The following is a 17,215-nucleotide window of genomic DNA, read 5'->3' as shown; positions in this document are numbered from 1 at the left end:
TATTACAGTAACTAATTACTTTGTAATCAGATTACACCCAACACTGGTGGAGGGTGAACCGATTGCAGGGTTATATGCTAGTAAATTCTACTTTGTTCATGTTTAAAGAGACATGAAAGATTAAAAATGACATTTTAAATTGCTATATATTTCCAGCAGTGGATGATATTGTTAGAACCATCACAAAAATCTAAGTCATTGTTGTTGTAGCGCCACTAGTTTTTATTTCACTAGGCAACGGTGGCAATACGTACAGCGACCCACATGCTAGATAACATGAATTATCAGGTTTTGCACAAACTTGTGGAGTCCATGCCACCTTGAGTGCATGCTATCATTAAAGCAGAAAAGGTATGTACCAAATATTTTTGAAATTCTGTAATGCATGAAACAGTTTTGGGTCAAATTCAGAAACATTTTGAATCAGATCAAATTCTGTCCCCTGCAAACTGTAAGGCAGGATCTACAGTAGACAAGTCCTTTCAATCCCATTATTTATAGGTGAATTTCAGGCTTGTCCTTTGCTGTACGAGACAAATTGGCCCCTTGGGAAATCAGAAGTAAAGTATATACAAGCAGAAATTGGCCCCTTGCCAGTCCCAACAGAAATGTCTGCCCATTCGATCAGTACACTAATTTCAGACCATCCCATGATCCCTCGGGAAATATGCATCCAAAATTTTCTCACAAGGATGCAGTGTTGCATAAATCCTGTACAAATGACACTTGGGGGTTTATTTGGGTCTTTGGGAGAGATTTGGACACTAAACTGCAGTTCTAGTTTTAGGAGTTTTAAAGGGCTGAAATAGGACCATCCTGACACAACTTTCACAAGGAACCATTACTTGAAACATCTGCATCTTTATAAGTATGTTTACAAAGCAATATCTTTCCTCACGTGGACTTTTGTGCAGTAAGGTTTATATATTTGGTGTTTACCAATGGAACATATTTTTTTGTAATAAGTTTAATTATTTTAATTATAAAACTGCCAAAAATTATTTTACCAGCTCAGCGTGATCTTGCCCAGTTTGTGTGCTCAAGGCAAAGTGGGTTAAAAGCAGTGTATAATGAGTCTGTTATCTTTTAAAGTGTGAGCATTAAAAAGCAACTCACTGAAAGAGGTCATAAAATAGGATGATTCTAATTCTAATTCATACAAGATTATATTGTAGACATGTATTTAAATTATTATTACAGGCATTTCTTTACACAGTTAGCTCCTAAATTGTGGTGTGCTACAAAAGGGTACATGAAAAGTAAAACAAGAACAACAGTGAGATCTAGTGGAAGATTGTTGTCTGTGCACAAGATATAAAATGTAAAGAGAATGTGTGATGATTTTTACCACGTGTAGCCTAAATAGGCCGTACGCCTGGTCAGTTCATAAAGTTAACCTCAGAAATGGAAAAAGACACATCAAGCATGATACATTTGACCTTAATCAGTTTAGATGTTTTAATGTGTTTTAAAGACTTTTCATTCACAAACACTATCTGAGCCTTGTCACATGGGTGTCATTAATAATGACCTTCACTGGCTCAGCTGGTAATTGCAAACATGTGTAGACATTATGCAATGACTATTAAAAGCGAAGTAAAAAACATTCTCTTTCCATTCACACATGTGGAGGTGCTGCTACATTTACAAGCTGGCTGCAGTTTTCTACAGCAATGTTGTTGTTTTTTTTTTTTGCTGTATTCAGCGTTCATTTTAAGTCCTATAGTGGCCCCAAACATGTTTTTAAAACCACACTTTAATGTGTAACGTTATTGCATTAGATAACAAAATATCAAACCGTGTGACATTTATTTTTAAGATGTCATAAGCACACTTCAAGTTTTATTACAAAAGTTTGTTTGGTTTGAAATGATACAGTGTTTAAAATGTTAAAAAGACAAAAAGTATCTGAACATTTTCTGATTGTCAAACATTAGTGGAACATGTCCATTGTTAATGTAATGGACTACACCTGTGTGAACTTGAGAACTGACTTCAATCATCCACTAAAAATGACCTAAAAAAGGTCATTGCAAAAATGGCTCAGAAAAGGGACATGAGTTCTGAGACAAGCTCTAGCAGAATTTGTTTCCTGATAGTTTATAATTTTGTAACCTAATGCAATGACATTTTAACTGTGGTTTAAGTTTCCAAATATTTTTTAGGGCCAAGTGTACATGTGAGATGATTATGATGAAAATCATAGCTCTAGAGCATTAGATTCTAAGGCAGTCTTTTTTATTTCAAGCTTTGCGAAGTAAAATTCTTAAATTTGCATAAACTGGTTGTCACATTGAACCAAGGAGCATCAATAAGACCCAGAATTCCAAACATGTAACAGTTTTGTAAAAATAACTATTCTTGTGAACATTTATGATATATTTACCTTTTTTTCTAAACGCTGAAGTGTTCCATGATTGATAAAGGAAGCCTGTTTTCATTTTCCGGTACTTAGTGTTTTCACTTGCATCAACTTTTGTTTTAAGCAGATAATGTGATGTTTAGCCAATTCAATTTGTACAATATACTATATTGAATAATAAATTATAATAAATCACAGTATAATACATTTGACAGTGCCCCATCCATCAAAGTTTAAGGAGTGCTTAGATGACATGAAGCATGGGAAGGTTATATGTCCACACACAATCAATCATGACTGTGATTAGGAGTTTGCATTTTCCCTCTAGGATTACATTTTTACACCAATAAGTTAGGTTAAAGGTTGGGGTTTAGGTTAGGCCATATGGTTACTAAAATATGCATTCCTGTTGACTGCATTAGGCCTACATCATTTGCAACTAAAACCTCACTTTACAACTCACTTGTGGCGCCCCTCTGTGTTGAGATCATAGATGCCCATAAGTTCAACAACACTTCCAGTTTTGGCCACTGGGGGCAATTGTTCAAATTTCAGTCAGTCAGATTTCGTCTGAAGCCTTTTTGACCTACTGTCGCTGAATTCACAGTGAGGTCAGTCTGTAACATGGTGTTTGTGAATGTAAGAAATATTGTGAGGGCTTAATAATACTTTAAAGTTTAAATTAATCATGGGACAATGGTAAAGTTGCACATTAAATGATGGTAACTATTGCTACTGTCAAAACATGAACAAAAAACAACCAATACGCAGAAACTGAAATACATCTCCAAGATTTGTTTTTCCATACTCGCAAGTCTTTTATTCACTGTGCTTATTATTTATCTCCCAGCACTTGTAAGCACCATAGATAAATCAACATTCAAAGAGACATTCAATTGCAACTCAAAATGAGAAAAAAACAACTTGTTACTCAGATGGAAAAAACAACAACAATACAATTCATTGAAGAGAAAAAGACAGAAATGCATGGCTTGATTGTAAAAAAAAAAAAAAATGATTGAAGAGAATACATGAACACAGGTAAAACTCACATGAACACAGGAAATAAAATCAAGTAAACATGGAAAAAAAAGAGCTTCAAATTTGTTGTGGAACAAGTTCATGGTTTGTGAAGTCTTGCAGTCATTAAATATGAGACACTTTACACAGATGTTGTTGCTCTACTTGAATTTCCTTGAACTGTAAACATACACAGTGCATCATGGCAAATACTGGTGGCCTCAACATGCAGCAAAGATACTTTCAAAGATACAAACCCTTCAATCATGTGGCTTGTTCTTCAGGGCATTACTCCCATTTGTTGTGGTAGGTTATTGCATAAAAAAATAAGTAATAAACTTCATGAATTCATAGTGATTGCCTACAACTGTGACTTTGACAGTGGTTACCAATTGGCATGTCATATAGATAAACTTAATGGCATGTTTTCAGTATCTGGAAGCATACTAATTTGGAATGTGTGTGCTTTTTAAGTCAAGAGTTTTGAACCCAAAGTACTGATATGAAGAATAAAATAGTTTTATCTCATTCAAGTGCTCATCGTCGCTTGGTGGTGCTTCCCACACAGTTCATACTTCTACTCATCTGAGGAAAGTGCATGTTTGGAGTTCTGGCAGTTGGGCCGTAGAGGCCCAAGTTTCTTGCAGCGATGGACTTGCGAGGCGTTTTGATGCAGGGGAAAGGGGAGAAGATCTGTTGTGGTTTTGGAGGTTCTCCCGCTAAAGTCGAGGGGCTTCTTCTGAGAGAACCTCCACTTTCGGAGCTTGAAGAGTCTGAACCTGGATGACAGGTGGATGAGAGTGGAGTTGGAGCTGTGATTTTGGGCTCTGGTGGTGGAATTGATGGCTCTGGGTCAGTTGTGGTTGGAGAAGCTGATTCTGATAACGTTTCCAGCTCTAGAGAACATAGCTGGTTCTCGATCTGTTGGACGTCCTGTCCTTCTCCAGAGCTGTGGTCTTGCAGAGAACTTTCAGCCACCACTTCTTCACACATCTTCTCCTGCTCTTCGGGTGCAGTCTTTTTGTCCTCCACCTGGTCTTCCTCCCGATCTTCCTCATTTTCCTCTTCAGGTGCTTCTTCTGCCATGCTCTCACTGAGTTTTGGAGACTGATCCTCCTCTAGTTCCAAAGAATCGTCAAAGCCGAGCTGGGCCCGTGCTCTGGCGATGTTCCTCCGGTGTGTGTGCACATGGGTGCGCCAGGGGGAATGGAGCCTAGCCCGGGATGCTAGAACCTGGCTTGGGGTGGAACGGGCTTGGGGCAAAGGGTGAACTCCCCCGTTATGGATGATGTTGTTTTTTGACGATCGGTGACAGGGCCTGGGCCTCCTACCAAGGAGAAGATGATTGACTACAGGGGAGGGACTAATCTGTGAGGCAAGGATACTTGTGGCCGGATATTTATCTGTAAAGAATCAACATTGAAGAGTAAGAAAACACTAGTATTTGTAAACAGACTGCTAAGTCACCAATGTCCTTAAGGGGTCCAATCCCAGTATTGCCTTAAAAGAAATTACTGATAAAAATACATATTGCAAAATTTAAACAAATAATATAATTCAAAAATGTTAATTAAAAAGCAATCCCCCGCAAAGCATAGATCACATGGAAAGCACCTCCAATCAATCACCACAGCCTTCACCAAAACGCTACTAAAAAATATGGTGTGATTATTGCATTACCCACTAGAAGACCCAACACCAACCAAAATAACTCTTCTGCACCACATGAAGTGCCTAAAACATCCAAAGTGGAATCTCAGTTGAACTGTAAAGGATAGTACCAGAGTTGTGGTTCTGTTGTTTACTGGGTTGATGATGTTCAATAGTTTCAGCTTCCACTGGAGGTCCTGAGAAAAATGTGACATCACACTGACTAATAATACATATTCCCATTCCCAGCATGGAGGACATTCATGGCACTGACGGTACAGCTTGTCGCCAGCCAAAACCGGACCACGGAGGAGATTCTCCTGTTGAGATCAGAGACAACCGCGAGAGCCCTCGCATCGGAGGTGAGATTAACTGCTCAACATATCCTGATGAAACCCACTGATCAGGATGATGTTGAGGCGTATTTACATACATTCGAGGTGGTGGCAGCATGCGAGGGATGGCCATAAGTGGAGTGGGTGGAATTTACCACCCCTCTCCTCACTGGGGAACTGCAACACATCTACAACTCGCTGCCGGTTACCACCTCAAATGACTGTAATGTTTTTAAGAAAGAAATCCTCGCCCGGGTGGGGCTCTTGCCGGTCTGCGCTGCACAGACTTTTCATGACTGGGCTTTCGACTCCAATATGCCGGTGAGGGTACAGGCGGCACAATTACAGCAGCTGGTGGAGCTCTGGCTATCGGAAGATGATGATACACCAGCCAAAGTGATTGAAAAGGTAGTAGTGGACCAAATGATGAGAGCACTACCTCGCGCGTACCATCGTCAGTTCGGCATGGTGAATCCCACCACATTAAAAGAACTCATTGAAGCAGTGGAATGCTCCGAAGCCACTTATGCCAGGGAAGCCAGGGAGAGGGCTGCACCATTCCCCCAGAGGGGCCCAGGGGATCGACGAAGTGCTGAGGATACCACCAGGTCATTCTTGTTGCCACCACCAGCCACAGCCCAAGACAAGCCAATCCCAACAGATCCAAACCCACCCGAAGCACGGGCCTGGATGATGGGCTGCATTACACACCTAAGAGTTCCAGTGGGGGCTCCAGAATGAGAGGTAAAAATCAATGGCCAGTGAGTCAAAGCCATGTTGGACACGGGAAGCTCCGTGTGCTTCCTGCAACCCCACCTGTTGAAGTCAGAGAAACCAGGGCATGTGCTAATCCCCATCACGTGTGTACATGGTGACACAAGGTATGTTCCAGCATATACATGACTGGGATCGCCTCCTACCATACAGTTAAAGTCAGAAGTTTACATACATCTTATCCAAATACTGTACATTCTCTTTGGGGTAAGAGAAGTCCCACAAGCTTCAACGGGTTTCACACCATTCGCCTTTAAGATGTAGTGAGGGAAGCCTGGGAACAGCAGCCATCACCATTCTGCTCGACCATTGAGCACGTGAGGAAAATGAGAAACGGAATTGAGCGGGTCATGCCGCTCGTGAAAGAGCACATCGTGGAGGCCCAGTGCAAAATGCTTCATATATATTTCTAGCATCTTGGCAGGGCCCCTACACCATAGTGGAGCGGGTGGGACCCATGTCCTATCGGCTGAGGCAGCCAGGGAGACAGAGGGTGGACCAGCTCTACCGCAATCTCCTCAAGCGCTGAGTGGAGCCGGGAAATCAACCAGCCCTACAGGCCACGGAGGGACCCCCGGTGGTTGATTTATGAGAACATCTGTCGGCAGCCCAGCAAAAGGAAATGGAGGCCCTGGTCAGTCAATTTAAGGATGTGTTCTCAGAGGTCCCTGGACAGACAGAGGTAATATCACATGTTATATGCACACTACCAGGACTAGTGGTACGGAAGTGGCCATATCAAGTTCCTGAAGCCCACTGGCAAGTCATTGAGGAAGAGGTAAAGAAGATGCTAAAACTCGGGGTGACTGAAGCACCCAAGAGCCCATGGTCCAGCCCCATCTTTATGTTCACGAAGACAGAAAGCACCTTCTGCTTCTGTAATGACTTCAGGAAGCTAAATGAAGTCTCAACCTTTGACAGCTATCCCATGCCTCGGGTGGACGAACTCATTGAAAGGTTAGGGAGAGCCCATTTTATTTCAACCTTGGATTTGACAAAGGGATACTGGCAGGTCCCATTGGCACCCAAGGCAAAGGAGAAGACAGCCTTCAGTACTTCATCGGGCCACTGGGTCTCCAGCATGGGGCGCCAGCCACCTTTTAAAGAATGATGGATGTCATCTTGCGCCCCTATCAACAGTACGCTGCCGCATATCTGGATGACATGGTGATCCATTCCGAAGGATGGTAAGATCATCTACTATGGTTGCGGAAGGTGCTGTCATCTCTGGGTAGGGCTGGGCTGATGGTAAACCACCACAAGTGTCACCTGGGTCTGTCAGAGTCACGGTACCTGGGCTTCCACATAGGATGAGAACTAGTGGTTCCCCAGGAAGACAAGGTGACAGCAGTAAGAGAGTTCCCTCGTACCAACACCAAAACTCAGGTACGTGCCTTTTTGGGGTTGGCTGGATACTATCGATGCTTCATCCATGATTTCTCCTCTGTGGCCTGCCCATTTACAGACCTGACAAAGAAATTGGGTCGTATGGTCCAAGGAAGCTGCGCAGGCATTCCAGGCACTAAAGAGAACCCTCACGCCTTTTATTTTACAGACGGATGCGTCCGATTCAGGAGTGGGAGAAATACTGTCACAGTGTCAGGAGGGGCAGGAACACCCGGTAGTAAACATCAGTCAGAAGCTGAACCTGGCCGAGTCCAGATACACCGCTGTGGAGAGAGAGGCCCTAGCAATAAAGTGGGCAGTCCTGGAGTTGCTGTACTACCTGTTGGGAGGTCCTTTACATTAATCACAGATCATGCACCTCTCCAATGGATGGCTCGGGCAAAGGATACGAATGCCCGGGTGATGAGATGGTTCTTGGCACTCCAGGACTCCCACTTCACTGTGCAGCATCGGGCCGGAAACGGAAACGCGGATGGGCTCTCCATGATGTTCTCAGCCTGGTCAGGTCTGGTAAGCAAGTTAACCCCCATCACCGTTGTAAATCTCGTGGTATAATTTCGCATAGAAACAGGATGACGCTTGAAGGGGAGGGGGTGACTGTGGAGAGGCGCTTAAGTTCCAATCAGCATCACCCATGGCAACAACAATTAGACTTGCTCGCAGAGGTAACCAGGCACACCTGGTATCTATTAATCAATGAGGGAGACACAGGGATAAAAGCCAGTAAGAGAAACAGTTGAATGAGAAGTCGGTGAGGAAATGTACCGTGAGCTCGCTGATAAATGTGAACATTCTTTTTGTGACCTTGCTCACACATTTTTCTATGTTTTTACAGGCAGCGACTAAGAGGAAGCAGACCTCACCCCACTGGCATTCGTCTCCCTCGAAGACTCGGATGAGGAGCGAGTCTCACCTCTCCTAACGGCACCCACTCACCATCACACTGCACGAAGGGAAGAAGGCGATTGCACACCGAGTACCACCACCTACCCACCACACTTCACTGCTTCACTTCAGTCAATAAAAGAACCCTCCAGGGGTAAACGTGTACCTTGTCTGTGTCATGACTCGTTTGTGCCCAACGTGTCCTGCTACAGTTGTTCATTACTAACAACATTGTTAAGAACATCACTAAAACTAGTATTGCCAATATTCATAATAATGTTAATTGTTAAAAATATTAGTTCCCATTCTGTTAACAACATTGTTGCCATTTCACAGTTTCACCCCTAAACAATGACATCCCTTACAGTTGGGTGATCTACCAAAGCCTTGCGAATTGGGTTCGATCGAGTCGTTAAAAGAATCAGTTCAAAAGAACAATTCACTCGAGAATCAGACATCACTAACCTGCATGAATGTAAAGCAGACCAGCCTGTTGCTGTTGTTTCTGTTTGATGCGAGAGTACTGTCTCTTCAGCGCACTGATGTCAGTACTCATGCGCTCCAGCATCATACTGTTGATGGCCGCCTGATGCTCCGCCCGGCCCGCGCCCACTGCCCCGGGACTGAGCTCTGCCATGTTACTGCAATGAGAACCCTTTTCTGCTCTCTGATCTGAAAAAAGACAGAAAAAGATATGATCTAATTGTAAAAGTTGGTTGGTGAGCACCAAAGTGTTGTGACAGATTTTACAGGGTAACTTGAGTAATTGCTGCATCAGCCCCTTTCCAAACTTTCCGTCTTTTTACTTGCCCTGTAATTTAGGACAGCTGGAATATTTTAACCCAACAACAAGAACTGAAAAATGCATCTGGGATTAAATTAATTTGCAGGCAGATTTAGACAAGATTTCAAGGATTTGCAGATCTTGCCAAGGTAAGGCTTTCAACGTGATCTACAGTGAACTTGTAATGTTTGCATTAGGTTATATAGTTTAAGTGACTCCTAAAATGTTAACCATTGAGAAGAAATCATAGACTTTTTTCCATTTGACACATTTATATAATATCACAATGCAGCAATATGATAATTTGCATTGCAGTGAAACTGATGAAATGGAAGCAGAAACAGACCTTTAAGGTGCTTATGGTATCTTTGGATCTCAGGAGCCAGAAGTCCACCGAGAGGCCCCAAACAGCCCAGGGCGGTAACAATAGAGTCTTCATCATCTATGTCAGCATCATCATCACTCTCCCATCCATGGAGTGTCTGACTATAAATAGTATATAATATACAATATTATTTCTAATAACAATAAGTAGATTTTTAATGGTGAAGGCTGGTGCTAAACTTGCTTCCACAATACTACGTTGTTCTGGGTGGTTGCCAAGATGTTGCTATGCGGTTCTTAGGTGGTTGCTCATTGGTCCAAGTCAAAAGAGGTCCTAAGTTTCTATTCTAGTACCTAAGTATAACTCGGGTCCTTGTTTTATCATCTGCAAGCTATCGTCTCTTTATGCTTGAACTAGAAACATATGCATAATACTATGTAGGAAACTATATTTACACTAAGTGCAGTACTTGTCAAGATAAGGGAGAACATTTGCATGTCAATATAATATACAGTACGTGTTATATAACAATACAATCTAGTCTCACGTAAAAACATTTAATGACAGTTCAACAGGTGCCATCTGTGCTGTGGGTGATGGATCTTTTCAGTGTGCATACCTGCTGTTAGCTCTGACTGGGGCAGGAAAGGGAGTTATGTTGTAGGTGTATTTCTCCCTGAGCTCAGCCAACTGGGGAAATGGGAAGGGAGCCATGGAGTAAACCGTCTGTCGAGAGGAACACAGGTGCATTTCATATGTACATACATATTTAGTGCCAAAGCCAATAGAATAACTGTATGGAAACCATAAGAGTAAACTTTAAACTATTCTGTATCATTACATCCATTGATCTTGATACAACCTGGTCTCATGAAAACACATTTTGCAAACTGATTTTTACACAAAAATGAACAATAGAGGCGCTACAGCAACAATGACTTTCATTCACTTTCACACAAATCAAGAGCAAAATGGCAGATTATCAGTTCATAAACACTTACTTTTCATCCTGTTCCTCACACAATGCTATCTTATGACATATAAACACTTTTACTTGTGCATGGCTTGTAAGGCGATGTATTTTAATATTTGCATTACATAACCAACTACATTTACAAGCTTATTTGAGTGTGATTAAATTGCACAGTAGCTCAACTGATAGAGTATTGCACTTGCAATGCGAAGGACCAGGGTACAAGTCCTGAAGAGCACACAAGTCGACACGTTAGCGGCAAACGGTTAGCCATGGTTGCTTCAGCTGTTACGTTTTTCATCTCACATTCGCTTTTTATGACACTATTGGTAAAGTTTGGGGTAGGGAGGTTGATGAACTCGATAGAGCATTAACCTTAAAAACCTCATCTGTTTGGATTTAACTTGCTTTTAGAGCCTGCTGCAAAACGTTTAAGGAGCCACATAATATAATTTTTGCAATACTGTTCTCACAGTCTCTTAAGTTTCATGATGTCAGACTCAAATAACTTCACCTGGCTTACATGCATGAGTTCATTAGAGTTGATAAGTTTGTGCTCCAGCATTTCCTGGGTCAGGCAACCCATAGTGCTATAGAATTCATCAGCAGTCTGGCACTCCTCAATTCTCCTGTGAGATAGACAGGCAAACAACAAAGTTATGAAACCGTCAGAATGCTTTATAAAAGCTGACAATTCTATTAAAATGTGTGTTTCATATATGATTTATGATCACATAATGTAGGTTTCCTTATTACATGCCAAGACATAAGTCTTGGAATATGTCCTCACTTGGAACCAACTCTCTTTCTGCATGTACATCTGATTGTTGAACTTACTCTCCAAGTTTGGCCCAGATGGCCAGAGCTACACGTAGTAGCATTTCTGAGCCCTCGAAGAAGACAGAGTCCCAGATCTTCAGCACGGTGCGGTGGGGTAGACAGGTGGCAAAAATGGTAAGAAACCACTGCATGGTGAAGACATTAGTGAGCGGAGGTTCATAGCTTCCTAAAACAGTAAAACAAACAGCAACAATCAGAAATGGTGTTTAACACAAATTTGCTCATCAGCTGACCTGATGTACTCTGTAACACAGACTGCATTTTACACATTTAGGGTAGCTGACACATATTGTGTCCATGGACTTTTTAACAACATTTTATCAAAATTTAAGGTTGAAATAAATTTAATATTTACATTTAATTAATATTAATTTATATAAATGTATAAGGGAAAGCGGTCACACTTTACAATAAGGTTCCATTTGGTTCCATAGTTAACATGAACTAACAATGAACAATACTTTTACAGCATTTATACATTTTGATTAAATTAATAAATGAATGATAAATTAATGTTAATTTCATCATACACTAACTTAAATTAAAAGTTGTATATGTTATGATTAGTTAATGCACTATGAACTAACATGAACTAACAATAAACAATTTTTATTAACTAACATTAAAAACGGTTAATAAATGCTGTTCAAAATATATTGTTCATTGTTTGTTCATGATACCTAATGCATCAATTAATGTTAACGAATGGAACCTTATTGTAAAGTGTTACCGATGCATGCAAAACAATTATAAAATATTTAGCAAAATGCCGTTTAAAATTGTTTTAGATGGAGTATGCTGTAGCATGTCACACCGCAGGAAAATGTCAGTTCCCAAAAGTATTTCATGTCATTGTAACAGTTAAAGGATGGGCAAGGAGGAGGCAGGAACCGGCTGAATAGTCAACATAAAGTTTTTTTTGTTGTTGTTTTTGTTTTTTCTCCCCTTTTTCTCCCCAATTTGGAATGCCCAATTCCCAATGCACTCTAAGTCCTCGTGGTGGTGTAGTGACTCGCCTCAATCCGGGTGGTGGAGGATGAATCTCAGTTGCCTCCGTGTCTGAGACCGTCAATCCAGGCATCTTATCACATGGCTTGTTGAGCGCGTTACCACGGAGACATAGCGCATGTGGAGGCTTCGCGCTATTCCCCGCGACATCCACGCACAACTCACTACGCGCCCCATTGAGAGCGAACCACATTATAGCGACCACGAGGAGGTTACCCCATGTGACTCTACCCTCCCTAGCAACTGGGCCAATTTGGTTGCTTAGGAGACCTGGAGTCACTCAGCACACCCTGGATTCATACTTGTGACTCCAGGGGTGGTAGTCAGCATTTTTACTTGCTGAGCTACCCAGGCTCCCAACATAAAGGTTTAATGATAAAAATGAACTTAAAACAACATAAACCATAAACAAACACAGACACACATGCAGCGTGGCCACGTGTGTCTCTCTCTCTCTCTCGAACTGGCGTCTCCGGCCCTCCTTTATCTTGCTCTCCCGCTGATCATCTGATTCAGTGCCGGCCGTGGACCCTCACGGCCCAGCCACGCCCACCTCCTCATCACATTCCTCCCCCGCCCGATTCATGCCGGGGCGCCACCGGACTGACCTACCTCCCCCCTATCTCTGGAGGGGAGACACTGCCCTTCTGGCCGTTCCGTCAGCCGGTGGTCCACCCCGCCTCCAGGGGACCTGGGGGAGAGACGAGGGGAGGCATGGAGAGAGGGAAAGGGTGGGCGTGCAACCTCACGGCCCGGCCACACCCTCCTCGTCACAGTCATCTACCCATACATAAGATTGTTACACACCTCCCCCTTCCCGATTGGCTATTTTCTGTAAGTGATGGAGATGCTGAGAAAGCTCTGGAAGCTTCAGTCGCAGCAGATCCCTGAACACTGCCATGTCCACTGAGAGCGCACGCAGGTTGTTGGCGAAGTAGCAATCTGGAAGCACCTTATCGATCAAATATATCATCACCTACACAGGAATGAAGACAATATAGTTTTTTGCATTTCTATCCAAAATAAGAGTTCAGATTACTGAGCAAATCTACAGAGACAGACATGTAAACAAACTGGTAACACTTTATAATAAGGTTGTATTCGTTTACATCAATTAACACAAAAGTGAACATGAAATAAGAATGAATAATACTTTTACAGCATTTATAAATCATGGTTATCATTGTTAGTTCATCATACCAAATGCATTCACTAATGTTAACAAACACAACCTTATTGTAAAGTGCTACCAACAAACCTTTAATGCATCTCCTTCATTCCCCTCCATTACTTCCAGGATGAGAGCGGCTAGAACATTAAATCCCTGGCAATAGCCGACAGTCTTGTTCCAGCGGGCGTATGCCAGCAGTACCCGCTTTAACACCACCCGGTCCTGCTCTGCCTCCTGGCCACAATAAGAACTGCAGCCTGTCCGGTGCAAGTCCTGGGTAAAATGAGAAGGAAATACAAAGTGCTACAGATTTATATAAATAAGATGCATCCTTTTCTCAAATGAGGACAATAGGGAAGGTCTTGAGACAAGAGAGCACAAGCAAGAAAAAGAGCCAACTTTCCAAGAGAGGAAATTAAACTTTGCCCATTCGCACACCTGCCTTTGATGAATAACTGTTCTCCTGCAGCGCTACACAGACAAACACACGTGCACACACATACACATATTCACTGTTCCATTATCCACTTACCAGTGATGCACAACAAAGAGCAAACATCCTGTTACTCCATTTAACATTTCATCTGACCGACCCGAATTTATTCCATTAAATATCTCTGACACTGAAATTCTACTCTAAAGCCACAATTTATTTGCTTGCTAAAAAAAATGACACACAAAATTGAAACACAAGAGATGTAAGCCTTGTGATTCATGTTGATGTGAGAATACAGAGCTGTGGTTTCACAAGCACTGTATCCAAAAGTTTCACTATATTTGTTTTTATACAACAAAACTTCTAGTTTATTCAGTGGTTATGACTTTACAAATTTCTGTGAAGTAAACTCAAATGGACCATAACAATCTTATAGAAAAGTTTGCAGCTGTGTCAATTAATAAATCTAAAGAGCAATGGGTCTTGTAGAGAACATTGCATAGAACTATATGTGTGTACCTTGACTATTTGAATTCCCAAAGAGTCGTCATCTGGATTGCTGCGATCATTGAAGGCAAATCTCATCGTTTTCTCCCAGTCTATGGAAATGCTGTGGAGGTACTGGTCAGCTAAGGTCAACCATACCTACATTAAGCAAACCAAACATTAATCTCACATTAGATGTGCACATTTACCAAAACAAGTACAAATGACACATAAATAGGAACATTGTTAGATGAAATTTCCTCAACTCGTACCCTCTTCCTCCACTCTTTGGGAATGCCAGCGGGCAGCCTGGCCACTGCTTTCAGGGCATCGTACCACTGCAGAGAAAAAAAATTATCACAAACAACATACAAACCAAAAGCACAATTAGTGCTATTTGGGGGAGTTAGGTGTACAGCAGTACAAATATATCATTCATACCTGTTGAAAGCCATTTTTGCCAAGGGATGGTTCGATAGTGAACTTCAATTTGGTGTCCACCCCTACAAAGAGACAAAACAGAGGGCATTCAGTGAGATAATGCTGCATAAAAATGATGTCCTGAGCCGCAGGTGTCTCATTAACAAATGAACTGATTGAAGGGTTGATGTTGTGTAATCAGCATTCAGTATGCACATAAAAACTGAAATTGGTCATGATCTAAAATGCACAGACAAGTAGTGAAAATAAGTTTATAAATAATGAATGAAGGTTCGCTTTCATTCGATGGCTCTTCACTTATGATGAGACCGAGTTACCTAACTATCTCAAGACGTCACAGTCTATGTCTAACAGCACAGGCATATTATTTTTGGCTACCATATAAATGATCATGTCAACGATGCATGTTTTATTATGAATTAAGAATGAATGAAATGAATTATGAATTATTAATTATTATTATTATTATTATTATTATTATTATTATTATTATTATTATTGTGAATTATGAATGAAGTTCCATGTCTTTGTAAATTTTACATCCACATATGCAAATATACCAACCAAGACTCTGTTCACGGTTTTTATAAATAGAATATCAAAATATGCAAGTAAAAAGCAACCTTAACATCTGAAATATGTTCTGCATTCAACATTTTCACTTAATGTTTGTCTAAATGGATAATGAAATTTGTGTTCTCTCTCTTTCCTTTTTTTTTTTTTTTTTTTTTTTTTTTTGCTTTGTCCCTACAACATATTTTTGTGTTTTCTTTTTTGTTTGTCTGTGTGAACTGCACCAGTTATGACACACACACTCACAAGTCTAACAGCACTACTATAAAAAATAAAACAAAATACAACAGATATTACGCGAAACAAACCGGAAACCAAACGCGTATGGAAGTATCGGTCGCTGTCCAGTCCACCGTGGTGCTGAATTGCTACTTCCTTCTACATTGTTGGATATACGACACCATCACGTGTCGATAATTCTTGTTTTTTTCAGTTTATATCTTGTTATAAGGACATACTGCACGGCCTACAGCTGGAATAGCTTTAAAAGTATACGTTAAAATATCTGAATCTGGTGCATCTTTTACAATAAAAGCCAGTTTAGCAGTTAGCAAATTGCTAAGTCCTTTCAAACGCGTTTGTGGCCAAATCTAGCGAACCAACACGATGCAATGGAAAAGTAAGCTGCTATTTATCTTTTCCTACCGACTTTTTGTGCACATGAATGAATAAAGACCAACCTGAGTCCATTTCTGTCGTAGTTTCACGTTATAAATGACACACAGGAGGAGAACCATTTCTGCATCTATTTCACTCTCTCAGACTGTTCAGGATTAACCTACATGATTACCATCATCTCTCCAGCCCTCCTACTGTAACTGCACCCATGTTACAATACACAGCAGAGAGCATGTGTCTGGATAAAAAGCAGTGGGTTGGTAGGCCTAGAGAATGCCATGAAACTTGTCTGCACCCCTCAAAAGCAAAACAATGAACGCCCATAATAGTCGACTTTTCAGTTTAGGCTATATGACATTTTTTATTATTATTATTTTATAATATAATGGATTTAATTATTAACATAAATGTGATGTTGTATTTATATAATAAATCGGATTTATATTAGATATTACATATAACATATAAAAAGGGGAGAGTCCCTTTAGGTCACCTCACAATAATATCTTTCCGCATTTTAGCACCGTACAGACGAAATATTAAGGGCAGCCTGTTATCTAAGGTAAATTAAAAACTCTCATGAATACATTAAATAAGCTGATATTATATACTGGAGTGTGGATTCACCTGGCTCAAGGGTGCACAGCAGGCGTGGCGCTCTCCTAGAGATGCCGTTGCGTTTCTTCAGCACATTACTGATAATATTACCGACTCCTCCACCTGCATTCTGCCGCTTCGCACAAACCCTCGACCTCTTCGACGAAACAATCTTTTCCTGCTTCATCTGGAGACAAACCCGAGAGGACGGGGTCTGTTTGATCGCCTCTTGGAACCATAAACCGTATACCACCTCACCGATTTCGCTTCGAATCTCCTTTGCGCATTAAAATCCCCACCTTAGAATGTAATATATCCTCGTGACGGTCGATCTAAAACCTACAGCACCGAGGAGAATGGCGAACTGATCAATAAGTCAGTAGATAACATTCATCCCGGTCACATTGAAGCATCATTTATTCTCAGACATGAAGATAACGTCCATGTACAAAGCACAGGAATTATAAATAGTATAAAAGAATCAAAGGTGATAAAAAAAATAAAATAAAAAAACCCGAAGGATATTAATA

General features: G+C 41.1%; 1 protein-coding gene across 2 annotated transcripts in view; it reads right to left on the bottom strand.

The window, feature by feature from the left end:
• Positions 1-3,350: 3,350 nt before the first annotated feature.
• The window catches only part of LOC127436480 (TBC1 domain family member 30-like), a 13,896-nt gene continuing 31 nt past the window's right edge, over positions 3,351-17,215 (bottom strand). Inside the window, exons 1-12 of one of the 2 annotated variants that reach the window (XM_051690667.1) lie at positions 16,716-17,215; positions 14,898-14,959; positions 14,729-14,794; positions 14,490-14,615; positions 13,622-13,807; positions 13,171-13,339; positions 11,353-11,521; positions 11,039-11,144; positions 10,162-10,268; positions 9,564-9,703; positions 8,899-9,105; positions 3,351-4,785 (exon numbers count right to left, since the gene is read on the bottom strand). The exon at positions 16,716-17,215 is cut by the window's right edge and continues 31 nt beyond it. In XM_051690667.1, the coding sequence (XP_051546627.1) occupies positions 3,920-4,785; positions 8,899-9,105; positions 9,564-9,703; positions 10,162-10,268; positions 11,039-11,144; positions 11,353-11,521; positions 13,171-13,339; positions 13,622-13,807; positions 14,490-14,615; positions 14,729-14,794; positions 14,898-14,959; positions 16,716-16,872 (2,361 nt within the window). In that variant the 5' untranslated portion in view covers positions 16,873-17,215 and the 3' untranslated portion in view covers positions 3,351-3,919. Of the gene's footprint in view, positions 4,786-8,898; positions 9,106-9,563; positions 9,704-10,161; positions 10,269-11,038; positions 11,145-11,352; positions 11,522-13,170; positions 13,340-13,621; positions 13,808-14,489; positions 14,616-14,728; positions 14,795-14,897; positions 14,960-16,150; positions 16,208-16,715 lie in introns of those variants that run through there. The other variant, XM_051690668.1, reaches the window with a different exon arrangement.

This window comes from Myxocyprinus asiaticus, chromosome 47 (genome assembly GCF_019703515.2).
Source record: "Myxocyprinus asiaticus isolate MX2 ecotype Aquarium Trade chromosome 47, UBuf_Myxa_2, whole genome shotgun sequence".
Taxonomy (NCBI): domain Eukaryota; kingdom Metazoa; phylum Chordata; class Actinopteri; order Cypriniformes; family Catostomidae; genus Myxocyprinus; species Myxocyprinus asiaticus.
This window is presented reverse-complemented; position numbering and strand designations above follow the sequence as displayed.